This window comes from Platalea leucorodia, assembly GCF_965183815.1.
Source record: "Platalea leucorodia genome assembly, contig: HAP1_HAP1_SCAFFOLD_751, whole genome shotgun sequence".
Classification (NCBI taxonomy): domain Eukaryota; kingdom Metazoa; phylum Chordata; class Aves; order Pelecaniformes; family Threskiornithidae; genus Platalea; species Platalea leucorodia.
In genome coordinates this window covers 1-10,481 of record NW_028120901.1, presented here as the reverse complement: position 1 = coordinate 10,481, position 10,481 = coordinate 1, and the positions used below count along the sequence as shown (strand labels likewise).

The window sequence follows — 10,481 nt, the reverse complement described above, 5'->3', positions numbered from 1 at the left end:
GGGGGGCCCCCCCCAAGACGATTTAAAGGGGCCGCACCCCGCGATTTAACAGGGAACCCCCTCCCCCCCCACCTCAGAAACCACCCTGGAGGACCAGGTTTTCTCTCCCCGCAGCGGCGCAGACCAGTATGGACCAGTTACCCCAATAAAGCGTGTTGTTCCCTACCGGTTATGGTGGTTTTTGGGGGCGGGGGGGGCTTTTTTTGGGGGAAACCCCCCCAATTTGGAGGGGGGAGGGGTTAAGGGCATAGAGAGCGCGGGGTAGAGCGGCGCGGGAGGGGGGGCGCGCTAGGCGGAAGTGGGGGGGGCTTGGGGGAGTGGGCGTGGCTTGGGGAGTGGGCGTGGCTTGGAGCTGAGGTTTGGATTGGCTGGGGCTCGGCGTGGGCGGGGCTTGGGGCGGTGGGCGGGGTTCCGGAGGGGTAGAAAGAAGGAGGCCGGCGGTACCATAGAGGCGAGCGGGGCAGAGCGTCCCGCCGGGCCGCGATCATAGAGGAACCGGAGCGGAGGCGGCGGCGGCCGGAGGGGCCGGGGAGGGGGGCGATGACGTCAGCGTCGACGAAGGTGGGGGGTGTTGGTTTTTTTTTTGGGGTGATTTCGGGTGTTTTCGGGATCGGGGAGGGGGGGAGGGGGTCGTCGGTGGGGGTGAGCTCTTCCGGTTCCGGTACCGGTAAAGGGACCCACTTCCGGTTCGGGGCGCGGTGGGGGGGGCGGGTCCGGGTCCCATTGGGGTCCGGGTCGGGGCTGGGCCCAGCGCGGGGGGTTCCGGGCCCAGTTCGGGTCCAGCGGGGGGGACTGGTCCCAGTCTGGGTCCCAGTTCAGGTCCCAGTATCCAGCCAGGTCCCAGTCTGGGTCCCAGTTGGGCGGTACTGGTCCCAGTCTGGGTCCCAGTTCAGGTCCCAGTATCCAGCCAGGTCCCAGTTTGGGTCCCAGTTGGGCGGTACTGGTCCCAGTCTGGGTCCCAGTTCAGGTCCCAGTATCCAGCCAGGTCCCAGTCTGGGTCCCAGTTGGGCGGTACTGGTCCCAGTCTGGGTCCCAGTTCAGGTCCCAGTATCCAGCCAGGTCCCAGTTTGGGTCCCAGTTGGGCGGTACTGGTCCCAGTCTGGGTCCCAGTTCAGGTCCCAGTATCCAGCCAGGTCCCAGTCTGGGTCCCAGTTGGGCGGTACTGGTCCCAGTCTGGGTCCCAGTTCAGGTCCCAGTATCCAGCCAGGTCCCAGTTTGGGTCCCAGTTGGGCGGTACTGGTCCCAGTCTGGGTCCCAGTTCAGGTCCCAGTATCCAGCCAGGTCCCAGTCTGGGTCCCAGTTGGGCGGTACTGGTCCCAGTCTGGGTCCCAGTTCAGGTCCCAGTATCCAGCCAGGTCCCAGTTTGGGTCCCAGTTGGGCGGTACTGGTCCCAGTTTGGGTCCCAGTTCAGGTCCCAGTATCCAGCCAGGTCCCAGTCTGGGTCCCAGTTCGGCGGTACTGGTCCCAGTCTGGGTCCCAGTTGGGCGGTACTGGTCCCAGTCTGGGTCCCAGTTCAGGTCCCAGTATCCAGCCAGGTCCCAGTTTGGGTCCCAGTCCCGGTTCGGGTCCCAGTCTGGGTCCCAGTTCAGGTCCCAGTATCCAGCCAGATCCCAGTCTGGGTCCCAGTTGGGCGGTACTGGTCCCAGTCTGGGTCCCAGTTCAGGTCCCAGTATCCAGCCAGGTCCCAGTCTGGGTCCCAGTTGGGCGGTACTGGTCCCAGTTTGGGTCCCAGTTGGGTGGTTCTGGTCCCAGTTCAGGTCCCAGTATCCAGCCAGGTCCCAGTTTGGGTCCCAGTTGGGCGGTACTGGTCCCAGTTTGGGTCCCAGTTCAGGTCCCAGTATCCAGCCAGGTCCCAGTCTGGGTCCCAGTTGGGCAGTACTGGTCCCAGTTTGGGTCCCAGTTGGGCGGTACTGGTCCCAGTTTGGGTCCCAGTTCAGGTCCCAGTATCCAGCCAGGTCCCAGTTTGGGTCCCAGTCCCGGTTCGGGTCCCAGTCTGGGTCCCAGCTCTGGTCCCAGTATCCAGCCAGGTCCCAGTCTGGATCCCAGTTTGGGTCCCAGTTGGGTTGGTTCTGGTCCCAGTTCAACTCCTGGTCCCAGTTCTGGGTCCTGGTTCCAGTCCCCGTCCCCATTTGCGTCCCAGTCCCTGTTACTGGTCCCAGTCCCAGTGCTGGTGCTGGTCCCAGTATGGTCCTGGTGCCAGTACTGGTCCTGCTACAGCCCCAGTATGGAGCCGGTGCTGGTCCCAGTACTGGTTTTGGTGCCGGCACAGTCCCAGTAGAGCACTGGTGCTGGTCCTGGCATGATCCCAGTGCCGGTGCTGGTCCCAGTATGGTCCCAGTCCCGGTACTGGTGCCGGTGTGGATCCTGGCACAGCCCTGGTACGGTGCTGGTGCTGGTACTGGTGCCGATCCCAGTATGGTCCCAGTACAGTGCTGGTGCCGGTGCCGATGCTGGTGAGGGTCCTGGTGCTGGTGCCAGTCCCAGTGCCGATCCCAGCACAGTCCCAGTACGGTGCTGGTCCCCCAGTCCTGGTACTGGTGCCGGTGCTGGTCCCAGCATGGTCCCAGTATGGTGCTGGTGCTGATGCCAGTCCTGGTACTGGTCCCAGTGCCAATACTGGTCCTGATGCTGGTCCCAGCATGGTCCCAGTATGGTGCTGGTGCTGTTGCCAGTCCTGGTACTGGTCGCAGTGCCAGTGCCAGTACTGGTCCCAATGCTGGTCCCAGTCCCGGTGCCAGTCCCGGTGCCAGTCCCGGTGCCAGTCCCAGTGCAGTGCCAGTGCTGGTACTGGTCCCAGTGCGGTCCCAGTGCTGGTCCCAGTGCCAGTACTGGTCCCAGTGCAGTCCCAGTGCCGGTCCCAGTGCCAGTGCCGGTCCCAGTGCCAGTCCCAGTGCCAGTCCTGGTCCCAGTCCCAGTGCTGGTGCCAGTCCCAGTGTGGTCCCAGTGGCGGTGCTGGTCCCAGTGCCAGTACTGGTCCCAGTGGGGTCCCAGTGCCGGTCCCAGTGCCGGTCCCAGTGCCAGTCCCAGTGCCAGTGCCGGTCCCAGTGGGGTCCCAGTGGCGGTGCTGGTCCCAGTGCCAGTACTGGTCCCAGTGTGGTCCCAGTGGGGTCCCAGTGCCAGTACTGGTCCCAGTGCGGTCCCAGTGGCGGTGCCGGTCCCAGTGTGGTCCCAGTGTGGTCCCAGTGGCGGTGCTGGTCCCAGTGTGGTCCCAGTGTGGTCCCAGTGCGGTCCCAGTGCCAGTCCCAGTGCCAGTACTGGTCCCAGTACTGGTCCCAGTGCCAGTCCCAGTGTGGTCCCAGTGCCGGTGCTGGTCCCAGTGTGGTCCCAGTGTGGTCCCAGTGCGGTCCCAGTGCCAGTCCCAGTGCCAGTACTGGTCCCAGTACTGGTCCCAGTGCCAGTCCCAGTGTGGTCCCAGTGCCGGTGCTGGTCCCAGTGTGGTCCCAGTGTGGTCCCAGTGCGGTCCCAGTGCCAGTCCCAGTGCCAGTACTGGTCCCAGTACTGGTCCCAGTGCCAGTCCCAGTGTGGTCCCAGTGCGGTCCCAGTACCGGTACTGGTCCCAGTGTGGTCCCAGTGCGGTCCCAGTGCCGGTGCTGGTCCCAGTGCCAGTACTGGTCCCAGTGCCGGTCCCAGTGTGGTCCCAGTGGGGTCCCAGTGCCGGTGCTGGTCCCAGTGCTGGTCCCAGTGCCAGTCCCAGTGCGGTCCCAGTGCCGGTGCCGGTCCCAGTGTGGTCCCAGTGGGGTCCCAGTACCGGTACTGGTCCCAGTGTGGTCCCAGTGCGGTCCCAGTGCCGGTCCCAGTGCCGGTGCTGGTCCCAGTGTGGTCCCAGTGCGGTCCCAGTGCCGGTGCTGGTCCCAGTGCCAGTACTGGTCCCAGTGCCAGTCCCAGTGCAGTCCCAGTGCCAGTGCCGGTCCCAGTGTGGTCCCAGTGCGGTCCCAGTGGGGTCCCAGTGGCGGTGCTGGTCCCAGTGGGGTCCCAGTGGGGTCCCAGTGCCAGTACTGGTCCCAGTGGGGTCCCAGTGGCGGTGCTGGTCCCAGTGCCAGTACTGGTCCCAGTGGGGTCCCAGTGGGGTCCCAGTGGCGGTGCTGGTCCCAGTGGGGTCCCAGTGGGGTCCCAGTGCCAGTACTGGTCCCAGTGTGGTCCCAGTGCCGGTGCTGGTCCCAGTGCCAGTACTGGTCCCAGTGTGGTCCCAGTGGGGTCCCAGTGCCAGTACTGGTCCCAGTGGGGTCCCAGTGGCGGTGCTGGTCCCAGTGGCGGTGCTGGTCCCAGTGGGGTCCCAGTGGGGTCCCAGTGGCGGTGCTGGTCCCAGTGCCAGTACTGGTCCCAGTGGGGTCCCAGTGGGGTCCCAGTGCCAGTACTGGTCCCAGTGCGGTCCCAGTGGCGGTGCCGGTCCCAGTGTGGTCCCAGTGTGGTCCCAGTGGCGGTGCTGGTCCCAGTGTGGTCCCAGTGTGGTCCCAGTGCGGTCCCAGTGCCAGTCCCAGTGCCAGTACTGGTCCCAGTACTGGTCCCAGTGCCAGTCCCAGTGTGGTCCCAGTGCGGTCCCAGTACCGGTACTGGTCCCAGTGTGGTCCCAGTGCGGTCCCAGTGCCGGTGCTGGTCCCAGTGCCAGTACTGGTCCCAGTGCCGGTCCCAGTGTGGTCCCAGTGGGGTCCCAGTGCCGGTGCTGGTCCCAGTGCTGGTCCCAGTGCCAGTCCCAGTGCGGTCCCAGTGCCGGTGCCGGTCCCAGTGTGGTCCCAGTGGGGTCCCAGTACCGGTACTGGTCCCAGTGTGGTCCCAGTGCGGTCCCAGTGCCGGTCCCAGTGCCGGTGCTGGTCCCAGTGTGGTCCCAGTGCGGTCCCAGTGCCGGTGCTGGTCCCAGTGCCAGTACTGGTCCCAGTGCCAGTCCCAGTGCAGTCCCAGTGCCAGTGCCGGTCCCAGTGTGGTCCCAGTGCGGTCCCAGTGGGGTCCCAGTGGCGGTGCTGGTCCCAGTGGCGGTGCTGGTCCCAGTGGGGTCCCAGTGGGGTCCCAGTGCCAGTACTGGTCCCAGTGGGGTCCCAGTGGGGTCCCAGTGGCGGTGCTGGTCCCAGTGGGGTCCCAGTGGGGTCCCAGTGCCAGTACTGGTCCCAGTGTGGTCCCAGTGCCGGTGCTGGTCCCAGTGCCAGTACTGGTCCCAGTGTGGTCCCAGTGGGGTCCCAGTGCCAGTACTGGTCCCAGTGGGGTCCCAGTGGCGGTGCTGGTCCCAGTGGCGGTGCTGGTCCCAGTGGGGTCCCAGTGGGGTCCCAGTGGCGGTGCTGGTCCCAGTGCCAGTACTGGTCCCAGTGGGGTCCCAGTGGGGTCCCAGTGCCAGTACTGGTCCCAGTGTGGTCCCAGTGGGGTCCCAGTGCCGGTGCTGGTCCCAGTGCCAGTACTGGTCCCAGTGGGGTCCCAGTGGGGTCCCAGTGCCGGTGCTGGTCCCAGTGCCAGTACTGGTCCCAGTGGGGTCCCAGTGGGGTCCCAGTGCCAGTACTGGTCCCAGTGGGGTCCCAGTGGGGTCCCAGTGGCGGTGCTGGTCCCAGTGCCAGTACTGGTCCCAGTGGGGTCCCAGTGGGGTCCCAGTGGCGGTGCTGGTCCCAGTGGGGTCCCAGTGGGGTCCCAGTGCCAGTACTGGTCCCAGTGTGGTCCCAGTGCCGGTGCTGGTCCCAGTGCCAGTACTGGTCCCAGTGTGGTCCCAGTGGGGTCCCAGTGCCAGTACTGGTCCCAGTGGGGTCCCAGTGGCGGTGCTGGTCCCAGTGGCGGTGCTGGTCCCAGTGGGGTCCCAGTGGGGTCCCAGTGGCGGTGCTGGTCCCAGTGCCAGTACTGGTCCCAGTGGGGTCCCAGTGGGGTCCCAGTGCCAGTACTGGTCCCAGTGCGGTCCCAGTGGCGGTGCCGGTCCCAGTGTGGTCCCAGTGTGGTCCCAGTGGCGGTGCTGGTCCCAGTGTGGTCCCAGTGTGGTCCCAGTGCGGTCCCAGTGCCAGTCCCAGTGCCAGTACTGGTCCCAGTACTGGTCCCAGTGCCAGTCCCAGTGTGGTCCCAGTGCGGTCCCAGTACCGGTACTGGTCCCAGTGTGGTCCCAGTGCGGTCCCAGTGCCGGTGCTGGTCCCAGTGCCAGTACTGGTCCCAGTGCCGGTCCCAGTGTGGTCCCAGTGGGGTCCCAGTGCCGGTGCTGGTCCCAGTGCTGGTCCCAGTGCCAGTCCCAGTGCGGTCCCAGTGCCGGTGCCGGTCCCAGTGTGGTCCCAGTGGGGTCCCAGTACCGGTACTGGTCCCAGTGTGGTCCCAGTGCGGTCCCAGTGCCGGTCCCAGTGCCGGTGCTGGTCCCAGTGTGGTCCCAGTGCGGTCCCAGTGCCGGTGCTGGTCCCAGTGCCAGTACTGGTCCCAGTGCCAGTCCCAGTGCAGTCCCAGTGCCAGTGCCGGTCCCAGTGTGGTCCCAGTGCGGTCCCAGTGGGGTCCCAGTGGCGGTGCTGGTCCCAGTGGCGGTGCTGGTCCCAGTGGGGTCCCAGTGGGGTCCCAGTGCCAGTACTGGTCCCAGTGGGGTCCCAGTGGGGTCCCAGTGGCGGTGCTGGTCCCAGTGGGGTCCCAGTGGGGTCCCAGTGCCAGTACTGGTCCCAGTGTGGTCCCAGTGCCGGTGCTGGTCCCAGTGCCAGTACTGGTCCCAGTGTGGTCCCAGTGGGGTCCCAGTGCCAGTACTGGTCCCAGTGGGGTCCCAGTGGCGGTGCTGGTCCCAGTGGCGGTGCTGGTCCCAGTGGGGTCCCAGTGGGGTCCCAGTGGCGGTGCTGGTCCCAGTGCCAGTACTGGTCCCAGTGGGGTCCCAGTGGGGTCCCAGTGCCAGTACTGGTCCCAGTGTGGTCCCAGTGGGGTCCCAGTGCCGGTGCTGGTCCCAGTGCCAGTACTGGTCCCAGTGGGGTCCCAGTGGGGTCCCAGTGCCGGTGCTGGTCCCAGTGCCAGTACTGGTCCCAGTGGGGTCCCAGTGGGGTCCCAGTGCCAGTACTGGTCCCAGTGGGGTCCCAGTGGGGTCCCAGTGGCGGTGCTGGTCCCAGTGCCAGTACTGGTCCCAGTGGGGTCCCAGTGGGGTCCCAGTGGCGGTGCCGGTCCCAGTGGGGTCCCAGTGGGGTCCCAGTGGCGGTGCTGGTCCCAGTGCCGTCAGGCTGCGGGTCCCCGCAGGTGGGCGAGATCTTCTCGGCGGCGGGCGCGGCCTTCACCAGGCTGGGGGAGCTGACGATGCAGCTGCACCCCGTCGCCGACTCCTCCCCGGCCGGGTGAGCGGGGCCGGGGGCGGGGGCCCGGGGGGGGCCTCGGGGGGGCCATGGGGGTGCTATGGGGTGTGCTGGGGTGCTATAGGGTGCGTAGGGGGCCTATGGGGTGCATAGGGGTCCCTACGGGGTGTGTAGGGGTGCCTATGGGGTGCATAGGGGTCCCTATGGGGTGCTATGGGGTGCCTGTGGGGTGTGCTGGGGTGCTATAGGGTGCGTAGGGGTCCCTATGGGGTGCTATGGGGTGCCTATAGGGTGCGTAGGGGTCCCTATGGGGTGCTATGGGGTGCCTATGGGGTGTGCTGGGGTGCTATAGGGTGCGTAGGGGTCCCTATGGGGTGCTATGGGGTGCTATGGGGTGCATAGGGGGGCCTATGGGGCGCCTATGGGGTGCTATAGGGTGCGTACGGGTGCCTATGGGGTGCATAGGGGTCCCTATGGGGTGCTATGGGGTGCTATGGGGTGCATAGGGGGCCTATGGGGTGCCATGGGGGCCTATGGGGTCCCTATGGGGTGCTATGGGGTGCTATGGGGTGCCTATGGGGTGTGTAGAGGTGCCTATGGAGTGTTTTGGGGTGCTATGGGGTGCCTATGGGGTGTGTAGAGGTGCCTATGGGGTGATTTGGGGTGCCTATGGGGTGCCTATGGGGTGCATAGGGGTCCCTATGGGGTGCTATGGGGTGCTATGGGGTGCCTATGGGGTGCATAGGGGTCCCTATGGGGTGCTATGGGGTGCTATAGGGTGCGTAGGGGTGCCTATGGGGTGTTTTGGGGTGCTATGGGGTGCCTATGGGGTGTGTAGGGGTGCCTATACGGTGCATAGGGGTGCTTATAGGGTGTTTTGGGGTGCTATAGGGTGCATAGGGGTGCCTATGGGGTCCCTATGGGGTGCTATGGGGTGCCTATGGGGGCCTATGGGGTGATTTGGGGTGCCTATGGGGTGTGTAGGGGTGCCTATGGGGTGCATAGGGGTCCCTATGGGGTGATTTGGGGTGCTATAGGGTGCATAGGGGTGCCTATGGGGTGTGCTGGGGTCCCTATGGGGTGATTTGGGGTGCTATAGGGTGCATAGGGGTGCCTATGGGGTGCTATGGGGTGCTATGGGGTGCCTATAGGGTGCATGGGGGTACCTATGGGGTGCTATGGGGTGCCTATAGGGTGCGTAGGGGGCCTATGGGGTGCTATGGGGTGCCTATGGGGTGCTATAGGGTGCGTAGGGGTGCCTATGGGGGAGCTGACTCCAGCTCTGACTCCTCCCCAGCCGGGTGAGGGGGGGTTTGGGGGGGTCCCTATAGGATCTGGGGGGTCCTGGGGGTCCCTATAGGGCTTGGGGGGTGCCTATAGGGTGTGTTGGCATCCCTATGGGGTCCCTATGGGGCTGGGGGGGCTTGTGAGGTCCCTATGGGGGTCACGGGGTCCCTATAGGGTCTGAGGGGTCCCTATGGGGGTCACGGGTTCCCTATGGGGTCACGGGGGTCCCTATAGGGTCTGTGGGGCTCCCTATGGGGTCACAGGGTCCCTATGGGGGGTCACAGGGTCCCTATAGCGTCTGAGGGGGTCCCTATAGGGTCTGAGGGGTCCCTATGGGGTCACAGGGTCCCTATGGGGTCGCAGGGTCCCTATGGGGTCCATGGGGTCCCTATGGGGGTCACGGGTTCCCTATGGGGTCTGAGGGGTCCCTATAGGGTCTGTGGGGCCCCTATGGGGGTCATGGGGTCCCTATGGGGGTCACGGGATCCCTATGGGGTCTGAGGGGTCCCTATGGGGTCACGGGGTCCCTATAGGGTCTGAGGGGCCCCTATGGGGGTCATGGGGTCCCTATGGGGGTCACGGGGTCCCTATGGGGGTCATGGGGTCCCTATAGGGTCTGAGGGGTCCCTATAGGGTCTGTGGGGCTCCCTATGGGTTCATGGGGTCCCTATGGGGGTCACGGGGTCCCTATGGGGTCGCAGGGTCCCTATGGGGTCTGAGGGGTCCCTATAGGGTCTGAGGGGCCCCTATGGGGGTCACAGGGTCCCTATGGGGGTCACAGGGTCCCTATGGGTTCATGGGGTCCCTATGGGGGTCACGGGGTCCCTATGGGGGTCGCAGGGTCCCTATGGGGTCACAGGGTCCCTATGGGGTCTGAGGGGTCCCTATAGGGTCTGAGGGGTCCCTATGGGGTCACGGGGTCCCTATGGGGGTCACGGGGTCCCTATGGGGTCACAGGCTCCCTATAGGACCTCTAGGTCCCAGTAGCCCCCCCATTACCCATGGGGGCCGAGCTCTGGGGCACCCTATGGACCCCACTTTCGGGGTGCTGGAGGGTGGGGCCCCCCTGACCCCCCCCCCGCCCCCCCCCCCCCCAGCGCCAAGTGGACGGAGCCGGAGCTGGAGCTGCTCCGGGCGGCGGTGAAGCGCTTCGGGGAGGACCTGAACCGCATCAGCGCCCTCATCAAGGACCGCACGGTGTAAGGGGGGGTTTTGGGGTCCCCCCCCCCACCCCCCCCCTCCCCCGCACCCCAATTCCCCCCCCATTCACCCCAATTTTTCTCTCCCCCCCCCCAGGGCTCAGATCAAGGCGACGGCCAAGCGCAAGGCCTACGAGGACAGCGGGGTGCCCCTCCCCGCCGACTCCCCCAAAAAGGGACCCCGCAAAGGGGGGGGGGCACCCCAAACTGGGGCCCCCCCGGGGAACCCCCAGGAGCCCCCCGGCCCCCCCGCGAAGAAGCAGAAAGTTACAGGTGGGGGGGGAGGGGGTGGTTTGGGGGGTGTCCCCCCCCCCCCATCCCCCCCTTTTCTTCTTGGGGTCCCCCCCTCCTCCCTGCCCCCCCCTTTTATTTTTGGGGTCCCCCCCCACCCCTGACCCCCCCCCAGGGTCCCCATCTTCTCCCTGCCCCCCCCTTTTATGTTTGGGGTCCCCCATCCCCCTTGGGGACCCCCCATCACTTCTGGGGTCCCCCTGACCCCCCCAAGGCCCCCATCTCCTCCCTGCCCCCCCCTTTTATTTTTGGGGTCCCCCCCCACCCCTGACCCCCCCTTTTTGTGCCCCCCCCCCCCCCAGATGCCGCCCTCGGCGAGGCCGAAGCAGCCGGGGACCTCGTGGACATCGAGGGGCTCGGGGAGCCCCCCCCCGCCAAGAAGCTCAACTTCGACCAGGGTACGAAGGGGGGGGGGGGGTCCCCAAGATTTGGGGGGGGTCCCCAGAATCTTGGGGAGCCCCCAAAATGGGGGGGGGGGGGCATCTTTGGGCTCCCCCCC

The 10,481-nt window shown here is 66.7% G+C and overlaps 1 protein-coding gene across 1 annotated transcript; it reads left to right on the top strand.

Moving 5' to 3' along the window:
- Positions 1 to 428: 428 nt before the first annotated feature.
- On the top strand, positions 429 to 10,399 carry BACC1 (BPTF associated chromatin complex component 1; the record flags this gene model as incomplete). Its single annotated transcript, XM_082339352.1, has 5 exons — positions 429 to 561; positions 7,153 to 7,247; positions 9,590 to 9,691; positions 9,789 to 9,964; positions 10,285 to 10,399. Coding segments are annotated over exons 1-5 (509 nt in total), but the record flags the coding sequence as incomplete, so codon positions are not given.
- Positions 10,400 to 10,481: the final 82 nt, after the last annotated feature.